General features: G+C 41.9%; 1 protein-coding gene across 1 annotated transcript; it reads right to left on the bottom strand.

The window, feature by feature from the left end:
• Nucleotides 1–823: 823 nt before the first annotated feature.
• On the bottom strand, nucleotides 824–21,563 carry GCA (grancalcin). Its single transcript, XM_084811810.1, has 8 exons — nucleotides 21,400–21,563; nucleotides 16,671–16,847; nucleotides 10,666–10,735; nucleotides 9,414–9,457; nucleotides 5,679–5,826; nucleotides 4,637–4,750; nucleotides 3,831–3,889; nucleotides 824–1,041 (listed from the first exon to the last, which is right to left on the bottom strand). The coding sequence occupies exons 1-8, from the start codon at nucleotides 21,421–21,423 to the stop codon at nucleotides 1,015–1,017; spliced, it is 663 nt and encodes a 220-aa protein (XP_084667936.1). The 5' UTR covers nucleotides 21,424–21,563; the 3' UTR covers nucleotides 824–1,014.
• Nucleotides 21,564–23,546: the final 1,983 nt, after the last annotated feature.

Below are 23,546 nucleotides of genomic sequence, written 5' to 3'. Positions count from 1 at the left end.
GATTAGGGCTGAACAGTAGAAGAGGACCATTTGCAGAGTTGTAGCTACCAGAAAAAAAGACAGTGCTGCACTGGTGCCATTGAGCTGGCATGGTTGAAATTATCACAGCCTTGTGAGGAGCTGCTGTACACCAAGAGCTTCTGCATAGTCCTTGATTCTATTTTCTGGCAGCAGCCACAGTGCAAGTGCAATGTCGACAGCTGTCTCTAAATCAGTCAAGTCAGGCATTTGTTTACTGATTTGTTCGACTACTGTTGGAATTCTAGGTGAGAACAGTAAAGGGCCAGTTAGGAGCTTTTTTCTTTTACACATACGCAAAGGTGAATCTAACATTTAAGCTTAAAGGGGAAAATGGGTGCTCAATAGAGGCACATGAATTCCTCCAAGGATTACATCTTCAAGAGGAAAAAATAGTTAGTAAAATGTATTCAATTACCATTCAATATAATCTTCACCATGAACATGTTCTACTACTCTACATTCAAATAAATCTACTGAACATCCAGAAGAAGAAATATCCAAATGCTTGTTTTAAGTTTGTACTTGGTGGTATCTGTTGAATTGCCTCCCACCCCGGCATTTCACAGACATGCAGCACATGAAACAGCTGATGTCATAGAACCCTAGAATGCCTGCTGCAACCAATCTTTATTGCAATTTAAACCAACAGCTACTGGGCCAGAGCACTTTAAAGATAAACTGAACCCTGTTTATAACCATTACATGAAATGTGATTGTTTCCTCTAATCAATCCTGAGAGCATAACCCCCAAATATAAAAAGTCTACCATCCATATGCATAAAGAATGGCACACTTCTAAGAATTACTGTAAAATGTGAACACTTGTTTATTGTCAAACTACACACTAAAAGTCAAAGATATTTATACAGAAATGATGCATTAGCAGGCAGAAATGTGGAAAAATCAATGGCAGCCTTGCTTTCACAGCATTTTCAGTTAGTTTTCTCAAAGTAGTTGAAATTATACATGTGAGTTTTCTTCCACAATTGGCACTCAGATAGCCATAGTGCACTGCAAGAACTGAAAAACAAAAGCAAGTTTAATATAAACTGTCAATAATTAGAAATAGTCATTAAATGGGCAAATGTACAGGGGCGGTGCAGTTTGGGATTTGTTCACTAGCATGCATCTTGTAAATGAAATGCTTTGCGGATCCAGATATTCCATGAATGAAGTTCCACTCACAAAACATTCCCACTGATGGAAAGGGTGAGATTATTTTTGCCAACTCAGCCTGCAGCCCCTTATACACCCAAAAAAATCTGCTCCGGAGGATTGGGAGACCTTCTGGATCAGAATGGGAGACCACACCAGAGGTTTTAGGGGGAATCAGTGAAAGCTGCCCACCCTCTTCCATCAGCAGTAGCCTCCACTGGATCATTTCTGCAAATGGAAGGAACCTTCCCATTCATGGAACTGTAGCTGCGCATCCAAGCCCATATCAAAAGGGCATAATATGACAAACAAAAAACAGCAGCCAAAGAAGCACAACTCAATCTAGATTTACCATATTATAAATAGACCAAGTATATCAGCCATGGCCTGTATATCGGCTACAGCAAAACAAAGCACAGATAAATTTATCATAATCCTGCACAGCTTTCAGTATTAACACACATATAATTGTCTTTCCTTATTTGTACTAATGCAACAAGACAGGCAAAATTTGATAATGAAAACAATCTGGCCCTAATACTCGGATAAAGCAAACACTTATACATCTGCCTAGACACATCAGCAGTCTGTTTCTTGTATATGGGTACTTTTGCGGGATGAAAGCTACACATAGTGGTAGGATATGGCCATTACAGCTTGCCTTACTACTGTTCAGAAGATGGAAAGTGAGAGAATTTAACATGCTGTTCAAGAAAATCCATTATATTCCAATAGATTTAGTCTATTCCTCTTACTAGTTTTCAAGGGAGAAGCAATAGTCCAGAAAAATAACGGACGTATAATTTTGTATGAGTTAACAGTTCCAAACATTTAAGTTTTCTTAACTGAGACACAAGTTATGCACACCCCAAATCTGAGGAACAGTACAGAATGCTCCAGTGTTTGCCCGTCTACAAAATTATTGCACCTAGATAAAAGCACATGGACTGAATGACCAGGTTTGGATGACACAATAACCCACAGTGGGTTAAATAAGGTTTATTTAACCCATCGCAGGTTATCACGTCATCTGTTGGGAATTTTTTAATCCATGATGGCTTATTTGGCCAAAATAACCCACTTTAATAACCCCTACTGCAGATCATGGGTTCATAGAATAGAATAGTAGGGTTGAAAGGGGCCTACAAGGCCACCTACAAGGTTATTTAACCCACTATGAATTATCATGTCATCTGTCGAGCACTGTGGATTTCTTGCCTACAGAGTTCCGTGGCAAGAACGATTCAGATCGCTGCCATTGCTCTGTTTTTCGCAGGAATTCTCTGAGTAATGGAGATTCCCTAACAGTTTGCTGGGATGAGCATGTTTTTCCCCTATTCCCCCATTTCCCCTGTTCCTTTGTTTTTTATTTTTCCTTTGCACTTTTGCGCATTTGTGAATTTGCCCATTTTCGCAACTGCGGTACTGGGAACACGTTAAAGCCCCTATGCTAGTAATGCCTATGGGGAGAAATGCGCAATTCCACTTTAGCAAGGAAGTGCTCTAGTGAAAGAATGTTACATCACTGTATAAGGTTTGGTCCTAATCCTGCAAACCCCAAGGTTTTATAGCCACAACCCCCTCTTTGGTGCACATGGAATCTTCACTCCTTGGAGAGCAATCACACAGGGTTTTGATGGTGCATCGGGTGCTTCCTGACTAGGGGAGACCCTTTTGGTGCACCCAGGTTTTTCGCTCATCAATGGGTGAAACAGCGCCACTGCTTGGGCAGGAGGACTGCAGCAGGACGATTACTCAGATTACACACAATAGCTTAAAAAGCTACTCACAGTAGCTTATTAGCCCGCTCATGTGGCAGGGCATCATGGATTATTTAAAAAGTAACCTATTGTGAGTAGCTTATTAAGCCACCATGGCTTAAAGTCACATCCGAATGCGGCCAATGTAAAATTAAGATACCATAGCCTGTGCCATGTGTAGTTACTGTTTAAAATTAATTAGCAATGCATTTTGTTTGTGCAGATTGTTTTCTAATGTCATGTTTCGTAGAAAGACCTCTTATGCAAATTTGAATCCTATACTATTGGCATTTGTACAACTGGTTTCCATATGCGAATATCCTGGGACACAATGTACACAAACTGACTAATCAAAACTTGAATCATAACAGTACAACAGAACTAAGGAGACCAGGAGACAACTACAATTGAAAACTAGGGCAACCTGTTTAGTACACATGCTCCTGTGTCTGAGATTATGGGCAATGTCTAATGCTGCTCCTGCATCTCTACTGTTTCTGTTGTGCCATCAGGACTCACTACTAGTGAAACAGGAAGTTCAGGAAGCCAAAATGCTCATTTCTGGAACAGGAACAGTGAAACTCCCTTCTGCTAGCTCTGCTGATCTGTTCTAGAAACTAGCATTTTGGCTCATTTCCACTTGCTTTAGGAAGCATCAGCTTCCCATCTCGCTGCAGGGGGTGGGGTGGGTCCCACTGGCACACAGGGAGCATTGAATACTGCCTTTTGAAAGAAGCTGCAACACTACTTGGGATAGGTGATTTTCAAAGAAATAGTCTTGAAAATAATGTAGGCACATAATGGCAGGCGGAGATTACCAGAGAGAATTTAAGATATACACCCCTCATCAGAATAGTCTCTACTAAATAACCAATTAACAGTGTTATTACTTACATCATCGTATACAAGATTCACAATGCCCTGTTGCATGCTGTCTCTTCTCCTGAAGAAGTCTTCAAAGAGAAAATTTGTTACATTGTAAAAACCCTGATACAGTCTTGAACTTGTTTATATATGCTTAAGCCCCACTGATTGCAGCTGGACTTAATGCCAACTAACCACAAGACTATATTTGTCCTCTGAATTACCAATATTCCTGTATCAATAAATTCCTCTAATTGTCACAGAAATTGGACAATTCACTCAGTAAATAATCCTATTCAAGTCAATGGGATTATATCAGACGCAAAGTTTCAAGTATACCATGCTTATAACTATCTTACCACAGTACTGCATTTACATTTGGAAATTAAATATTTTAAAACCATTTTCACCACCTCATCAATATTAGGATTCAGAATCTATTTCAAACTGATCTGAAGTTCTTTACGAAGTTCTTGGAATGGATCCAGAGATGATGGAGCAGAATCCCCCTCAAGCAAAGGGGCTTCCCTGGTTCCTGCCCTTACTACAGCGCTCTGCACCCACCCCCACGCCACTCCTGAGAGCAAAGGACCCTCTGGGATTGCATGTGATAAGGCACAGAGGGCTGCAGCAGAATGGGGAAAACCAGGAGAATTTGGCAGGGCTTTCTTGCACAAGCAGAACTGCATTTCCACTCATGGAAAACATCCCTGTATCCAAGCCATTAAATTTAATCGCACTTAAAAATTCACTACTTTCATTGCAAGTGTTGTCAGAATGTTTTACTGGCACTGGGTACAGAATTCTTAAGAAAAATGACTAACAAAATGTCTTACCTGTCAAAGCCCGAAGCTTCACACAGCAAGCCACATAGTCATCAAAAAAAATTCTGCCATTCTTGCTGTAACGTTTTACAATTGCAATTAATGTCTGTGGGCTTAGCCTATAACCTAGACAAGGTAATGGAGGAGGAAAAAAAACATGCTTGTAAGCTTAACTTCAGAGCAGAAGGCTTAAGAGCAGAAGACTGTTTCCAGCAGTCACAAACCATTTAGAGGTAACTAAAGCTCAAGGGGGCAGAATGGTTGTCTAGGAATAAGGCACCTGCGAAGTGAGAGGGCTACATCTTTCCTTCTGGGTACAGTATTGCTGATTTGGGCAATTATAGAATACCAAGGTATATTGGAGTAACAGTCCTCCTTTCCCAGACCTTGAAGGCCTGGGTATGGGAATATGGGTCTGCAAGCAGCTGCCCAGCAGTGATGTAAGGAACATTTTACAGCAGAGAAGTGGTGGATATTAGGGGAGTACTTAACCTTCCTCCCCAAATGGTTTCTCCTGCATTCTGTACATATGTTTAGAGCTCCAGCTGTTGGAAGGGGTTGCAGAGGTAAGAGAGAGGGCAAGTGAGAAAAGGGTTAAAGACCTGCCCATTCTTTCCCCATTATAGATCCCCCCCACATCTGCTTCAGTCATGCACTTCTGAGCCCCTCAATCTTGTATCATTTAGGTGCAATGAATAAAGATTTTCAAAAGAAATTGTTATTTTGTATTAAGATACTTTGAGTGAAGAGCATCTTTTATTCTGCATGGATAGCAGAACATGTTTGAAATCCTTTCAAAAGTTAGATTCATGTAACATGTCTTGTAGTACTACCTCTACCATTTAGCTCTGAATTTGCTGTACAACATTCGTCTTCCTCAGGCTGAACAAATCATGATTTATCCAGAGTCCCTCACTAAAATAAATGTCAAGTTAATACTGTACTCTACCCTGAATGTGATCCACTCTACTACTATAATGCCAGGTTCAAACACTTCACATACAGCGTCAGTCAAATGCTAGTCTTATACAGACTTGAAAGTAATGTATCTTACCCATAGCTACAATGACTTGAGTCAACTCATGTAGTTCCACAGTTCCACTTCGGTCTTGATCGATCATCATGAAATTTTGTTTCCAAGCACTCAGAGCTGCCCAGAGTTCCTTAAATTCATTGTATCCCATTTTCCCAGTATTATCTCTCTAATATTACATAGTTAAGAAACACACAATGTTGCAGAAAGTTAGCCAGCAGCTATGCGTATATCCACCTGTATTGTTTTTGTTCTGAACATCTGCGCTCCAACTTCTAATTTAACAGCTTGCTTAAAATATTTTAAGTAGCTGTTCTACATTCAAGTTCACTGAGCAAATAAAACATTTTCTTGTTCTGTTCCATTGATACTCTAATCTACTGCAAAAGGATAATGTTGCCATTAAAGCCTCCCTGCCATATTAGGAACAGAGATTAAGAAAATACCTTAATTACTTTGTCACTTGGTACACAGCATACATAGGCAACCTGCATGTCTCGCTACATCACTCTCCATGCAGCCCATTAAGCCAGGGAAGCCACATCCACTTCCCCCCACAGCCCAGCTGAGCATGCATCAGCCGGGCTGTGAAGAAAAGACTGCAGTTCTGGCACTGCTATCTTGGTACTGATTGCTGGGGGTGGGAGAGGATTTCACTATATAATATATAGTTTCCATTGACTATTTTGCTGCTGGCTACCTTGAGCTGAGATGGGCCAATAACTAGCATATGTTTTGCATGCATAAGGTCACAAGGTTCAAGCCTTGGCATCTCCAGGATTTCTTGTTTAAGGATCTTATCAGATTTGGGAAAGCCTGGAAAGCCACAGCCTGGAAAGCCACAGCAGTCAAAGTAGGCAATACCCTGAGTAGCTAATATTCAAGTCTAACTTAATAAAATGCATCCAAGACATAAGTTTGTTTCTGTTTTGTAAAGTCTATAAATCTAGTTTTGTTCACCTCCAAGTCCTTTACATTTCAGGTGATGGCAGACACGAGTCAACCTGGAAGAGGGAAGTGTTACCAAGAAAAAAATTTACTGGGCTTAACTCCTACTTATTTGTTATCCATAAATTGGGAGCAAGCTAAACTCACAGTAGAGCAGAGACCTTTGGATGTTCATTTACAAGAGCTGTATGGGGCAGCTCATGTTCCTCCGGTCACTGGATTTGCCACAGTCAGACTCTAAGAAACTGATGCCATATGTGTTCACTATCTGTTCCCAAATACAGAGAAGCCTTTTCTTTGGTGCGTTTTAATATTCTACCATCCAAGCTTTTAGAGGACAGATGTAATAGTCCCTGTAAGCAACAGATGCTGCTCCCATAACCACAATGAGATGGGGACTGACTTATGTTCTTTTTACTTGTTTTTATTAGGAGCTGGAGAAATTTTAATATACCCTTTAGTATTTCTGGGGGGGATTGCCATGACAACGGGAGGAGAACCGAATGGAGGATTACTGGATGTTTCAGAGAATCGGCTTTGAGCCGCACAGGACTCCACGAACAATTGCACCGAACCATTCTAAGTCGATTCACAGGAAAATAGTTCCGGATGGGGTGGGGGGGTTGAAGTGAACGTTGTCAGAGTGGCAGGGGCTAATCAACCAATGCGAGAGGTTCCCCCCCCAACCCCGCCCTTCCGTACAGCTGACAAAGCTAACATTAAAGAACGCCTTCCCCCTCCTCTGAAGCTCCCATTATGCGAAGGATCGAAGCTTCACAGTAACTACTTCCTTACAGCTGACAAACATTAAAGAAACACAGCTTCTCCTCCCCCTGCCCCCCCCCCCAAGCTACAAAGGATTGAAGCTGTGAATTACTTCTGAAAAGCAAGGAAGCAAACATCAAAGACACACAGCTTTGACATAGCTTTAAGGGCATTTCGGGAACAAGCCTCATTGACCACAATGGGAATTCCTTCTGAGTAGACACATATGTTTGTGCTGGAAAAGACAGGGACAGGAAACACCCTTTGACCAGGGTCATGATGAAAGGCACACCCCTAGGCTGGGCTAGCATACCCAAAGTAAATGCAGGGGTTGGGGCATACAACAAGTATAGCGCGGAGAACCTGACTTAAGGAAAAGAATCGGACTTTTAAGTAGTCTCAGGAAATCTGTTTTTCCCACAAAAACCTCCAAGGTGGCTGCAGGATGGCCACAACGTCATGTACCCCAAATGACCTCCAAACACAGCCAGCTCACAGGAAGTCACCCGTGGAGACACCCCCCAGGTCATTCTTCAGAGTTCCTGCTGATCATTTTATTTGAGAGCCCCAATATTTTAGTTAGAGCAAGCTGCAAACATTTTAAATGTAGCAATACCTATCAGACCTCTGTGATTGCTTCCTGATTGTTCTTATGTTAATATGAGACTGAACTTTACTTATTTTCTGTAAGATTATATATATTATACAACTAATTTTATTTATATTATGTTATTTATAGTTTTGTAGTCTGTGGACCATAAATAAGAGACCGATAATCTAGTTAGTTAAAGCAAGTGAAAGGGTATTTTTAACTGGAGCAATGAAGAATGTATGGAACTGAACAGGAGTTCAAAAGCATACCACACTTTTAAGGAATTAGCAGATCCAGCAAAATATTCCTACTATGCTCTATGGCTCTTTGGTGGAATCAGTACCACCCAGAACTGCAGCCTTACCCGGATGACCAACAGCCTGGGAATCTAACAAAATTTTAATTGATTCATTTTAAATATGCCTCGGCAGAATATGCAGATGAAAGTATTGCAATCAAGCTCTGAAGCAACAAGTGGGATGAATACATGCCCTGAACTGACAGCCTGTTAAACGAGTTTATCAAGCCAGGAGCAAGCATCACCCTCCCTCCCTCCGTCAGTGTGCCAATCTGGGAAAGCTTAAAACAGTTGCCACTGCATGCCAAACAGAGAACTGTGGTTTAAGCTAGCCAAGATCACTGTAGCAAAGGGAAGATACAAAGTGAGTGGGAGACCATGTGGGCATGTTCCTCATTCTCAGCTTGCTAAAATATGTTTTAGCAAGCCAGAAACATTATGTCTGGACCAGGTCACTCACTCGCTCTGCAGTAATGACCTCTTTAAGATGACCTATAGTCTACAGCCAAGTACAATCATTATGCAAAGTGAGGCAGCAGATGATGGGGCAGGGCAGAAGTGGAAAGGTGTTTGATGACAGAGATGTGTTTACCATACAGCCTGCCCCGCATGCTTTTAGCTAGCCTGCTGCCTTCAGATGTGATGGAGGCAGCCAGTGTTACATTAAAATGCAACTGCCAGTCAAATTGGTATCTGTACATGCAATTGGGGGGGGGCGCTACCCTGTCCATTGTCTCAGATAGCAAAGGTCTTGGGCCAGCCCGGAGTATCTTAAATAAGCTACCATACAATTTTGAAGTAACTTCTTTCTACAAACATTAGACCTAGAGTGAAGATTCTGCAGCACATTTTAAAAATTTAGCTGTCTTAGAGCCTGATGCTACATGTTTACTCAGAAATGAGCTCCACTAAGTTCAGTACAACTCACTCAAAGGTAAAAGCACATAGGACTGTAGGCTTACTTTCTCAGATGAGCAGATCCAGACCAGTTCAGCTCCTCTACCTCTCCCCAGTCTTGCCATTGTATAAAGCAGAACCAAGTAAGCACCTGAGCTACCAATCTCTAAACCCTGTTCCTATTGTATATCAAATAAGACCTAGCCAGTTTCACACGAAAGTTTTACAGCTCCATCTAGACTTTTTTCAAGGATACATCCAACATTGATATCATAATTCTGCAGGTTTCCAAGCTGAATGCTGAAATGACAAGCAAATGATGCATTAATTCTGGGTCAGCTATATTGACAAACTTCATTATGCCGCTAATCATGGAAATCTGAGTAACAGTAATTAAAACTATTGTTCAAACTTCTATGATTAGCAGCATATTGAAGTTTATAAAAACTAACAATACAAAAACATGCAATAGCTAGTAAAACGATGGTTGTTTGTCAAGGATAGACAGCTATGATAAAAATGCATACTCAACTTTAGGGGAAACAATCTCCATATTTTACGTATCTATACAAACTGTATGAATTTACATGCAAATGGAGGATACTGTAAAATTTACATCAGAAAAGTGCAATTGCTCCAAAGAGTAAAGTAGCATTCAAACTGTGCTTAAGTTATTGAGTATAACTTGAGATCAAACTAGCAACTGGAAGAATCCAACAATGAGAATGCTTCCTCAATAGACAGAAAATCAGCACACACTCTGAAAAAAAAAAAAGTTCCGTTGTGTTTCATAAGTTTGTACAAACAGAAATATGTGGTCATTTTACTAGTCCAAGGAGTCTGAAACATGAAATAATCTCTGCCAGTGTTTAATCAGGGGTGATGGGGTGGAATAAGAGGAGCATCTGTCCTTGGAGCCTTTTAAACATGGGTGGGGGAACCTATGGCCCTCTAGATGTTGCTGCACTACAATTCCCATCATCCCAAACCACTGGCCATGCTGGGCAGCACTAATGGGAGTTGGAATCGAACAACATCTGGAGGGTCGCAGGTTCCCCACCACTGCTCAATAGCTATCACACTTGTGTTTCTCAGTAACCATGCTAAATTATGGAAATGCAGATCATAAGCTATATCTGGGATAAAAACACAAAATTCTTTACACTTGTAGTTTTCTGACACCCTCTTTTCCTTGTATTGCACATGTTGCAGGAACATTACATGTGATCTTTATCATTTGAGGCATAGTTGCCCCAAATCCCAAGTAATAATAGCATTTGTTTTTTGGATTTGTTTCAAATGAGAAGTATATAAATATTGTTAAATAAACCATTCTGGATTTTAAGATAATCAGCAAAAGGATAAAAGCAATAAAAGAATCCTACTATCAGGCTACAGATGAAGGAAACAACAGGATCATAGAATAATAAAAGTACTGTGTCTTTGAGAATGCCAAAAATACTCCTTGACAATTAAATTTAATGCACTCAGTAGCAACAAAGTCTTACGAGAATAAGTTCCACTGATTCCAGACTGTGTTAGACATCTCTGTAGCTCCTCGGCATCCACTTCACCATCCTGTAAAATGAATGCATACAAATTTGTGATTCAAGGGCACTGGCCAATCCAGTAATACAAAATCAAGCATGTGTGAATTTTACAGTCAGCCACCTGCTCTACCTGAATTTAGAGAATTAAAATACTTCACAGGAATGCCTTGCCTAGTAATTTACCACACTAATTCTATTATGTAACTGAACCATAGCAAACATTCTTCCAAAATTAAGAAATAAAGCATAGCTTTCTCATTTATAAGGCTGCAGTGAGACCTTGAAATAGCAGATTTTTCATATAAAGTTGCTTGAAGTTTTCCCATAGACATTGTTTCTTTTAAAAAAGCATTTCATGTGCAACTTTGTAAACTATGAGATAGACCATTTTAAAACCAAGAAAAAGAGCTTTCTTCCTTTTCTGCTCCAGCCACGCCCTATACATTCATTGTAATTTCTCAAATTAGCTCAAATCCAGCTGTAGACAAAAAATCATCCAAGACTAAAAAGTCATCTATGGTCAGAAGATATCTATGTATGATTATAGTAAAAAAACCGCAAAACTCTCCCAACAAAAATCAAATAATGAAAGACTGTAAAGTGGCTCTTCAAGCAGTCCTGAAGCTTGATATTCATGCCAGCTAACTATTTGTTTGATCAAGATCTGCTCACATGGAGGAAAAGATTCACTCACAATGGCATGAAGTATAGCATTTCAACTACCACAGTACATCGATGCATTATCCTGCTAGGATGTCATACCTGGCACAAAGAATCTTGTCTACCAATGCGGAAAGACCCACATGCAAGCAGCTTAAATGTTACTATATATTATACTACCACCACCACCCCCCAGCTGATTTTAAAACGATAAAGATGAAAGCTTTGTTTGCGAGCTTCTCCAATGAAAATGTAGGGGGGTAAATTCAAAATCCTGCATTTCTTGATTTGCGCCCCATGCAAGTCCCATTATTCTAAAGTTGTGAGTACAGTACTGAGCTTCTTAGAAGTTTCTCAGATGCAGATATAAATGTATCAGTTATTTCAACCTGAATGGCCTGATCTTCTGCCTGGCTAGATAAAAAAATTGGTATCATGCCCATCAGTTTTTGGGAGAAAGAATATGAACCTGAGTATGACTTAGCCACTTGTTAACACTGAAGTACAGTATGTACAGCTCTGTCAAACATCTCTAGTAGACTATGAATCCATATAGCCACATATTAGAGAAAAGTGTCCAATATGACTATGCAACAGTGTGAAGGTGCTTAGGTCATTCACCCACAGAGACACAAGAATTTTCATTGGTTAAGCTCACAGGGAACAAGGAAAAGGATAGCTGAAATTTTGATGATAAATACATTTCTGAGTCTCATTGATTGACCATAACGCAACAAGACTCAGGAATGATTTAATTGTCCTGCTTTTACCCTCCCCTCCAAAAGCAATACCCATGTTACTGCAAGTTTCTACCTGATCAGTTCTTTTGAGTGTCAAGGCCCACGCTTCCATCACCCCACTGGTCTTGCTACATGGCAGATGACAGATTGTGCTTATTTGACTGGTACTTCAGGAGTGAATGTTTATTCCTCCTATAAAAAACTAAATTTACTAAAATATTACACTTGAGAATTAAGAAAAAAATATGGAAGTCAGCAAATAAGATCCTACTTAGAGAAATTCAAAGCATATTTTAAAAATCCTTTTCCCATATATTTTATTCCTTATACATTCAGGTACTCGAAAGCAGTGGTTTTCAAACTATGCTCTGGGGAACCCTGGGGTTCCTTGGAAGCTTATCTGGGATTCTTCAGTAAGATCAGTCATGGTGGAAAAGCTTCCCCAAAAGACAGCTTCCCAGCCACTCTACTGATCTGCCTCTGCACTGCATAGCTACAGGGCAGTGTTGGGTGCATTCTAGAGCAGTCACAATGCAATACTAAGCATTTTACTCAGAAGCAAGTCACACTGCATTCAATGGTGCTTACTCCCTTGTAAGTGTGTTTAGGATTGCAACCTTAGTCTATGCAGAACCAATCAGGCCTGATCCTGAGTGCATGCTCTAGACCATGCTCCAAAATCCTTTACTACACACAGGGGTTCCATAGCAGACACATAAGGGATTCTTCAGCAGATGCCAACCTGGAAAGGGTTCCCTGAAGATACAAAGTTTGAAAACCACTGCTCTAAAGTTTTGAGTAATGCAAAGGTGGTGGTGCTTCAAAATTTTCTAGTGTGCGAAAAAGGGACTACACTTGAAACCAAAATGCAGAAAACATCCAAGCTGTACTTTTACTTGCAATCTACATTGAATTTCAAATGGGTAACCTAATCAAGAAGCTCCCTGTGCTATGTGAGCTGTAATATATAGATGGAGTTCCTATACATACAAAGGTGTCCCATTTTCTTCAATGGAAGAGGCAGCTTCATGTTCATATCTTTTTTCATTCTTAATAGCTGTTCCTTGGGATTAGAAGAACACCATCGCACTATTTGGCAGTCATTTCTCTTTTCTAAACTTATTTCTCCAGAGATGTCTCTAGATTTCCAGACTCACCAACTCTGACCACCACCAACTCCTATCCTGGTTGCTGCTTATCAAATCCTGTCTTAAGTACTTCAAGTGCAAGTCAGGAACAGAACTCTGTGGTGCACCCAAACAACTTACAGAAAAGTGACTCTGCTTACAAAAAACAAGAAGAAAGCCATTTTATACTGTATTCACCTATCTAGAATTCATCCTCATAGCTTAGCCCAGGCCATTCCTCATGTTTCTGGAGAAGTGAAGGCACATGCCTACAGACCATTGTAGTACCTAATGTTCTAAAGCAGCTGCTGCCAGAATGTAGCAAACTAGTGCTAGTTTAAAAAAAAAAAAAAACATCCAGGGGTCCTGTCCTCTTCCTCCATCTCTACCAGAAGAGAATGCAAATAGGAGGTGAATATCATATTTTACCAATTATGAACAATTTCCTTCCCCTCTTCCATTCTGGAATTAGTTAATGCTAGCATTTTTATATAGCCTTGAAATTTGATGGAGCAAGTTGCATCTGTCCATGAGCATGAATGCATAGGATGGACCACCCATTTCACCATCACATACCCACTAATACTACCCCATGGCTGCCCACACAACACCTGGCTGCATTCCCCAATCTGGGAAGGCAGGGGGTTGCTACCTTCCTTATTCTATGCCAGAAGAGAAAGCACAAGTTTCCAAGATCATCATCATGTTCTCTTCTCCAATTCTTCACTTAAACTATAATCCTTTCGGCTTTTCACTATTTAGATTTGCTTCAACTGGTCATGCTCAGAATTCACACATGCTCATTTCAATAACTGTCACAATTCTGGCAACTAGATAACGTTTTCTCATCTATCAGCTGCCCCAGTGACCAGAAAGCAAGCAGAGCTTACAGCTGGCCAAAATACCCATTTGCTCTTCATGAAACTATGCAAACAAGATAGAGAACATAGAAGATTCTACAGATGCAGTTCCATTGTCTGTGAATCCCTTAGGATAAAGTCAAAATCACTGTCAAGAATGCTTCCCTTTGATTATATAAAGTGGAAAAAAGTTTTTATTAAAAAAAGGTTTCTACCTCTTATATTCAGATTACAGGATATTAAGATACATGTCTGTCTGGCTCTGAACTACCATTAGCTGTTTAGATTTAATTTGCTTTATATCCTCTAACAAGAGGTGCATATAGTGGCTACTTCATGTGATCAGTAACTTCCACCCAAGCCCACTTTCACAGACTACAGGTGCTATTTAGGGAGGGCAGTCCTTATGCAGCCCCTGCTTCAGACCACATGCAAGTATTCTTGGAAGCATTTTTTTCTTTGGTGACCTCACTACTTCTACGAATGGAGCACTATATACAATCAAGTAGACTTATGTAAGAGATACACATGCCAAAGGCATCAGCGCCTTAACTAAAAGAATTGCTGTATAGATAACACCATTATTGTTAGTTATTAAACACACAAACATTCTTTGAATATGTTGACTTTTTTTCAATTTAACCTTAAGTATGTTTAACACTGGGCCTTCAGACCTTGCTGAAAACCTCAACACTAAAATCTGAAATGGTGCCCCTAGTGTGGAGAAGACCTCTCACCATGAATAAAAGTTATGCCTTTCATAAGATGTGCTTACTGAAATGATAACATGTAGGATGTAACAAGTGGATGTCTTTAGACCTCAAGTTGTAAAGATATAGAAATTAAAATGCCAAGGGGAAGGGGGAAATCTAAAGGAAAGTTACTCACCTGAAACTGGAGTTCTTCATGAATATTGCCTTTGCAGATCCACACTCTTGAGAGAATGCATATTGGCATCACAAGTCCCAAAACGCTCTAGAGACCAATGACCTGTGGGGCCATGCATATGCCCTTTGGTGAATCTTTACCATAACCTTTTAACCAGTCCTTTCGCCCAGTTTACACAGAATTCTGGTGCTACTCTATAAAATACCTAGCCATGTGCAATGTATATAACTCTTCCAACCCAAAAACCTGATGCAGACTCAAAAATAAGATTAAAAAGTCACTTCACACGCTCCTCACTTACACATTCATTCACGAATAACCAGGCTTACTCTATATAATCCTCTCAGCCTTAAGAAAAAAAGAGCACTACTCCACTGAAACAGCCTCCCCATTCTAATATGCCACACAATCTTGCAAATAAGGTTATATGGACAGTGATTTCCAGCCAAGGAGCTAAAAAATCAGACTGAAGTACCACCCCACCCCTGGCATTAAAACCTCACAGGGAGATTCTTAATATATGAAAAGGTTATTCAAAATTTGTAATCAAGGTATTTTCTTCATTGCCTGCCTATGTTTAAATCTGCACCTACATAGCCAAAACAGTAGCTAAGAACATGCAGTTCCATTTGATGTCTGCTTTCAGAACAGGTAAGTAAATGAAGAGGGGAAATAATGGCAAATTTCAAAAAGTAAGCTGTATTAAGGTTGCAGACTCCCTAGTAAATACATCTACAAGTATTTCTGAAGAGATACTGGAAGACAGGATGGTCAGGTACAGACGATTGCAGGGGCGAAAGAACCCATCATGGCTTGAGGTAGGGGTTGTGGGGTGAGTGAGAAGACACCCCTGCCACACCATGCTCTGGGTTTGGATGACAGGGCAGCCTGTGCTGCATCATAAATAATTCTGCAAACCGCAGTCACAGGGGAAGAACCCACGATGGGTTCTTTCACCCCCCATGATGAGTACTTTCACCCCTACAATCATCCAAATGTGGCCAATCTGTAAATCTAGAAACTTAGGTCACTGCATGGGTAAATTGGGCCTATCATGTGGGAAGCTAATTATCATATTGTTTGGCCTGTTTTCAAACATGCTGTCCCAATTCCTCAATTCCCAACCACTCATAAAAAGAGAACTTGAAACATGTTATCAGTTTGTTATTTTTTTAGCAGCAAATCACTGACAGATCTATATAGCAGCCTTGTATTTAACAACTCAGGCAGCTGGTACCGATTGATGACCATGAATTCTACAAAGACAAGTGAGGGGCTGGCATAGGAGGGATGGACTCCCCATCCCTCCTCCACCAATCCGCTTGGTTTCCTCGCTGGCTGTGGAAGAGAAGCCCATCTCTCAGTTCTGCCCAAATAGACTAACCTATCTGGAAGGCCTTTTCTTTACTAGCCTGCTAAGATGCTAGTATCCTCTGTTTCCATGCTAGCAATGGAGGAAAGTAGGGAGGGGGCAGCATGAAAACCACATCTTAGCAAGTCAGTAAAAAAAGACGGATGCTAGTTAGCTTCTGTGGGCTTATGTTCATGGCTGCTATACAGATATTACTGACAACATGTTACATATTGCTAAAAAAGGAACAGAGAGACTATTCTATTCCCAATGCTATATTCACCAAAACAAGGAGCATTCTATCAAAACTTTAAAGTAGGAGCTTAAACTAACTTACCTGTCCAGCAATAGCAGTGAAGAATGTCCACAAGGGATCAGCAGCAGCAGCAGCAGCGTAAGCACCAGAATAAACAGAATAGCCAGGAGATCCACCATGGGCCACACTTGGTACTCCTCCAGGGACTGGCTGGCCCATTGCCATTTGCATCGGCATCTGACCACGGTAAGCTCCGTACTTGTATAAAAAGAATAGGCACATTTCACTATATTTGCCAGCTCAGTACTGACACCCATTGCCAATGACATATAATTTTATTTTCATAGCATCAAAATGCCTCCCATACCCAAGAGTGCGTGTGCACGCATGTAATCCAATTCTAATATTGCCACATCTTTTTGCCAAAGTAGCACATCTTGGCAGCTCAACCAAAAAGCAGTTAAAGCAGATATTCTTGACCACTAGCCCCTAAGCCAGTGACACAGCAGCAGGCTTCACTACTGTGCCAGCAAAGGCACAACACAGTACACACGCTACACTGGCAACACATAAGGGACAGCTCAGCTAAGTGAAAGGTTAACAGCCAAATAACAAATAGGATCAACAGAGTACCTGAAGCTAGTGCAGGCAATCTGAGCATCTCCAATAGTGCTTAAAAACTGTGACAGCAGAGAGAAAGCAAACTAGCTGTTTCAGCTACTTTTGCCATGATTGTGCAAAGTACTGCACCAAATACCATGTGACCTGGTTTGCACATAACAAACCATGATTAAATGAACCATGGTTTGTTGAATTGTAGGTTGCTATGTGCAAAGCCAGGACTATGGGTTAACTCTGGATTGTTAAACACAAACAACCCATGAAGAAAACCAATGGTTTGTTCTTGGGTTGTAAACTATGGGTTGTTTAAACCATGCACTGTTGTTACAAATCGAGGATTGTGGGTTGTTCATGAGATGTTTCGCTAGGCCACAGAGGTAGCAGGCAAAAAACCCGGCCTCTTTACATGCCAGTACTGCAGTGCCACTGGGGTACAGGGAGGAAGTGGGCAAAGGAGGAGTGAAACAAACAATGCAGGGGCTGAGAAAACAAACCATGGTTTGTTCAATCATCTGCAAGACAAACTCAGGGTAGGGCAATAAACCATGGGTTAGAGTTACATGCGAACCAGGCCTGTACCTAGTCCAAATTAGAAAGAATACAATGGCTTGGCTTGCACATAACGCTAACCCCTGGTATAGTTTGTTGCTCTACCCAGGGTTTGTCTGGCAGTTGATTGAGAACACAAAGCTATAGTCTGATCAATCCCTGGGTTGTTGGTTTCCCTCCTTCACTGGCTCCCTGCCTCTATCCCAAACGCTTTTGCAGTACTGTAGTACTGGCATGTAAAGAGACTGGGTGTTTTTTTACTGCTCTTGCCTGCCGCCCCTGTAGCCTGGTGAAACTAAATGACCCAGAGTTCACAACCTAACAAACTATGGGTTATCTTTCTGGGTTATTCATGGTTCACAAAACATGGCTTGTTAGCATGGCCACGCTCATGACAACTCAGAATTCAACAACTGATACCATGGATTAGAGTTATGTGCGAACAGGCCAATGGCTATTTACCAGTACAAATAAAATAGCCTTCCCAATACTGGATTTTGTAGCAGGAAGCCCCCCTGCTACAAAAAGGAACAATTTGTTTTTATTGCCAGAAAGGAAGAGGCCATCATCATCAAACCTTCCCTTATTCCTTTATTTTAAGAGGAGGGGGTCAAAAGGAAAAAACTACTAGAGAAAATGAAGCAAGCTTTTTTTGAATGCTGATTCCAAACCGAGTTAGGGAGCACTCCTATGGGAACAGGCGTCTGCCCCTGAACTCAGAGGTGACTGCTCCACCTATGAGGAAGCGGTTTTCCAGGAACTGACCGCAGAGTGCAGGCTCCGAGGTCGGTTCCCGAAAACCAAACAATCCTATGGCTGTCTAGAGGCCATAGGATTGCACCCTTAATGAATGTTCAGTTATCACTAACCACTAAGAATGGTCTGTAAGTTTCTAACTTCCTGGTATTCTATAGTTATTTCTTCTCTCTTTACATACATATACACACACACACACACCAAATTCACTAGATTGACATAAAACAATTATTATGCCTCCATTTAAGTTAAATTTTAAAACTGGAATGCTATTATAAAAATTTATTCATAAACAGGACCAAAAAGATTGAGATTTTACAACTATTTGCCAAAAGCAAGACATTTCTTATAGCAAACTCATCCATTTTTTTATTTTGCCTATGACTTTTAAAATCAATTAATGCTGCCATCCTATACATGCCTATACAGAAGTATATCCATTGAGTTCAATGGAGGCTTAGAGTACTGTTTACTTCCCAATTTGTGAGCTACATTTTCTAGTTCATATCCACACGTCTGAGAATTAGAAACTTTTAATAAAAGTGAAGTATTAAGAGGGTCCTAACAAAAACTCACAGGTCACAAAGTGTCTCAAGATCATATTTTACCCATCTTTGTTCTCAAGTCAAGCCTGGGACACACATGAGTTGTAGCTGAAATGAAACCATGAAACCATGGTTTGTTAGTTTGGCTGGGTTCACACAACACCCCACAATTCAGCAACAACCCATGGTTCAACTCACACTCAACCTTGAATGTGGGTTGTTGTTGTGCTGTATGAACCCAGCCACTATTTTGATCAAATGTAATTGTATGGAAAGTGCATGAACATGTCCAGAAGGAAATTTGAAGGGAATTGATTAATTCAATTTACATGGCCACCCATCTACAAATATTGACTGGGTATAGATCAAAACAAACAAAATAAAATATTAAAAATACTATAATAAAAATGCAGCATTAAAAATTCCTTTTAATAAGGGCAACATAAAACTAATAGCCCAGATTAAGAAACCATACAAAAGCAGCAAAAGCCTAAGGAATGTTTTTAAAAAGCATGGGTGAATAAAAAGGTCTTCACCTGGTGCTGAAAAGAACATGAAGAAGGCACTATGTAACCCTCTTTGGGAAGACTATTCCAGAGTCAGGATACTACCAGCAAAAAGGCCTTATCCTTAGTAGCCACCCATCTGACTTTGCTTGGCAAGGGCAGATGGAGTAGGGCCTCCATCTTAGGCATATACAAGAGTTAGGCATATACAAGAGAAGGTGATCTTTCAGGTCTTCATATACAGAACTTGTTAACAACATTCAATAAAATGTACAGGGACAGCTGAAAACTACGTTTAACTGCCACGGGACTGAAAAGTATCACACAGCCTGCAGAACAGGATGTCTACCATTTCTTTCCATCAGCCAGAGTACAAAGAACTGCTGGGTCGTGTACAGATGTACAGGTTTTGCTAGTTTGGTCTTATTTCATTCTGTTCTAAACTGCCTTGAAAATCATTTAAAGAAAAGGTAATGTATAAATGTGAAAACTAGATTAAACAGAAGTACCTTCTAGGTTCCCCTATATTCAGGGGAAAGATTTGATAGTAGTAACAAATTACACCCCCCACCTCAAGTTAGATAGAAGCCTAAAGTCAACTGTAATTAATATTTATTTTGCTTGCTTGCTTGTTAATTTACACCCCTTCTTTCCTCCAAGGAGTCCAAGGCAGCATACACAATCCTTCTCCTCTCCATGTTACCCTAACAATAACCCTGTGAGGTATGTTAGGCTGAGAGTTAGTGCCTGACCCACAGCCACCCAGTGAGCTTCATGGCTGAGTGGGGACTAGAACCTAGGTCTCCCAAGTCCCAGTCCAACATAAGAATGTAAGTCGAGCCACTGCATCATACTGGCTCTCTACATGGGGTTGCATCCAACATCAGATCTGCTTAGAGAAGACCCACTGAAATTAAAGGGACTTAAGTTAAACTAACATTGGATAAACCCATGAATGCAGTATTTTGCCTGGATGCAACCATTCACTGTTCCCCACAGCTTGAGAAAAGCAGCACCTCTTTTCTGCTTTAACGTGGGATTCAACAGACCAGCCTTCCCCAACCTGGTCCCCTGTTGAACTACGTCTCCCAGCATCCCCCAACCGGCCAGTTTGTGCCCCACCACATAAACTTCCTTAGGAATCTCATTTCCAGCAGTCTAATCCTTAAAGCACTCAGATTAGGATTGCCAATTTTTAAGAAATAGTGTGTGTGCGTGTATGTGTGTGCGTGTATGTGTGTGTACACACACACACACACACACGCACTCACTTGTACCGGCCTTGGCTCCTGTGATGTAACAATGGCTTAACGCCCAGAAATGAAACGAAGAGTTCCGCAGCTGGAATCTTAGCGCTGCCACTCATGACACACGAATAGTGGTAGGCCCGGGGAGAAAAAGAAAAAAGAAGCTAGGTTTAAAGATGGCAACCCCTGCTTGGGTCGTCTCAGGCAAGCACGCCTCCCCTCTCCTCGCCCGCGGGCAGAGGCCCTCCCTCTTGCCTCCCAGCCAATTACAAGGGCGAAGGCGGACAGGCAAGGCAGGCGAGAAACCACAACGGACACCGCTGCTCAGGCTCGGCGGAAGGAGCCCGGGATTTCGGGAGGGCCTGGAAAGAAGGCCCCGCGCTGCGGAAGGACGGCCGGCCGGCCGGCCTCCCCCGCGCCGGCCCGCCTGACACAGCCGCCGGCCAGGGCGAGGGCGGGCGGAAAGGGAAGCCCCCAGAGGAGGGCGGCTGACAGCGGGATCACCACGCCAGATAAAAGCGCCTGACGAGCGAGCGAGAGGAGACGCGCGGAGCGGGCCTTCGCTCCGGTCGCTCTTTTCACTCACCGCTCCGAACCCTGGGTACGTCATGCCGACGTTATGAGAGCAGGCCGCTGAACGACGGGGAGGGGGCCGCTGCCCGGACTCGAAGCTCGGCTGTGCCGCGGCGGTCACTCGCGCTCCCCAGCCCTGGCTGCGTTGGCTTCCTCCTCCTTCCTGGCTCGTCGTTCGAAAAAGCGGAAGTTCCTTTACTCGCTCGTCCGCTCTCGCCGTCGCTTGCGATTGGCTGGCGCGTTCGCCCGCCTCCTTTCAGGATAGGCCTCCGAGTTGAGGAGGTGGGGCGAGAGAGAGTGAAGCGGGGGGGGGGGAGGGGAAGGTGATGCGGAGATAGAAGGCGGGCCTAAAGCGGAAGTGGAGGGGCGGGATGAAGACCAGGCCAGATACAGGACTTCCGTCTAGAAATGGCAAGGGTTGGAGGGCCACAGAGGCAAGAAAATAGTAGAGCAACCCATCGTATTTTCGTGGTGGAGAACTTCCGGGTTTGTACTGGAAGTTATCTTTTTGGTCTTCGCAGCGAGGGAAGTCAAAGCTGCCCATAGAAATCAGTGAAATCCTTAACGATTGAACTGCAGCGTGGCTACTCAGAAACAAAAGGAAGTAAGAAACTTACTGTTCGGTATAGTGTTTGTTTTTTTTTAAATAATGCCCTGCCAGTTCCAACGTAAATACAGTCTGATATTCCTATACTGTGGGGAGGGGATTGGGGTTTGGCTGGGAGAGAGGGGTTCACAACATCCCTGCAACGCAGTTCACTGTTAACATTTCAGGTCAGAGATGGGGCGCACTCTGATATGTGTTTCCACCCAAACCCCCACCGTGTCTCGTAGAGTGCAATCCTATGCATGTTTAGACAGCTGGGTGGGGCATGCTGGGAATCGCGGGACCTTTTTCTGTCTAAACATGCATAGGATTGCACCCTTAGTCTACAGCAAAAAGTCAATATACTTAATGCTGCGATGCTATCTCCACTTAGCTGTGAGTGATCTCAACTGAACTCAGTGGGGTTCACGAATGAGCAAACATCTGTATTATATTGTGCTGTAAAGTGGCCCCTCCCAGCCCAAGTCCTGCACTTCCAGCGCAATTCTATACGTGCCTACTCAGAAGTAAGTCCCGCTGGTAAGCGTGTATGGAGTTGCAGCCTTAAATACATGCGGTTGTCCCGCTGTTCTCCACTGACTCTCATTGTGCGTGTAGGTTTTTTACTTTTAATCAGGATGTTCATATTTTGAAATATCTGTATTGGAAAGAGCTTGAACTGAGCTCGAGCTGGCTCGTACCTTTCATTTGGGGATGGACAAGCTGGTACCAAATCACATTAAAACCTTGGATTTTTCCATTGATTTCTTTTATGGGCATCTTTCACTTGGGGGAGCCGGGGCGGTGTTGAACCCTGTGTGTCAAAAGCCAGTAGTTCTATGAAGAGATGCAAGTGGTAAATTTTGAAGTGCAGGTGCTCAGCATGACAGCCCCCAAGGAGAGGCCAAAGATGCAGGCAGCTGCCTTGATCCATATCAGCGAACCAGTTCTGGAAGTTTTCATCTCCATTAGGAGCAAGCCTTTTGTAAAGGGCTTAAATTGCCGTTCAAGATCAAGCCAAACCCCAATACTTTGCCTTACAGCATTACTACAGGGAACTTTTACAATTCTCCCCCCTCCCCCCCATTGTAATCTAGCTGAGAGGGAGCAGGGAAAGAGTGGCAGGTGATGTCAGCATCCTTAATAAAAAGGTTTTTATTAAAAAAAATTAACCCTAATAAAGTTTCTGTACCTGTGAGCCCTGGCTCTAAGGCACCACGGGCAGTATGAGAATAGCAGATGCTCAGAGCTTTCTGATTTGATTCTGGCTTACATGTGAGTGGAATGCAGGGGAACAGCCCTAGGGATATCCTTGTTAATCGTTTCCAGCAGAACATCTTGTGGCATCTTAGACATTTATTTTGGCAAAAGTTTTTTGGGACTGGAGCCTTGTTACTGGAGCCCATATTATTGGATGCATAAAAGTGCTATCTTCAGTTGGTGGGTTATACACACATATGCATAAAAGCAGGATATAAAGTGGGGATATAAAAAGATGGCTTGTGCAAAAGGACCAAACTATGTGTTTCACGGAAAACCAAAGTACCACCAATTGGTTTTGTTTTGCTTTTTAT

Source organism: Heloderma suspectum, chromosome 1, assembly GCF_057233095.1.
Source record: "Heloderma suspectum isolate Gila_16-S chromosome 1, 16-S_ref, whole genome shotgun sequence".
In the NCBI taxonomy this organism is placed as follows: Eukaryota; Metazoa; Chordata; class Lepidosauria; order Squamata; family Helodermatidae; genus Heloderma; species Heloderma suspectum.
This window is presented reverse-complemented; position numbering and strand designations above follow the sequence as displayed.

Bases quoted from the DNA above. Each gene is read 5' to 3' on its own strand.
- GCA (XM_084811810.1), bottom strand. From the start codon at position 21,423: ATGACGTACCCAGGGTTCGGAGCG. The intron at 9,458-10,665 runs GTAAGACTTTGT...TTGTCATTTCAG, and splicing joins AATCAGTGGAACTTATTCTC to CATTCAGCTTGGAAACCTGC. The intron at 1,042-3,830 runs GTAAGTAATAAC...TTTGTTTTTCAG, and splicing joins TGAATCTTGTATACGATGAT to TTCTTGCAGTGCACTATGGC.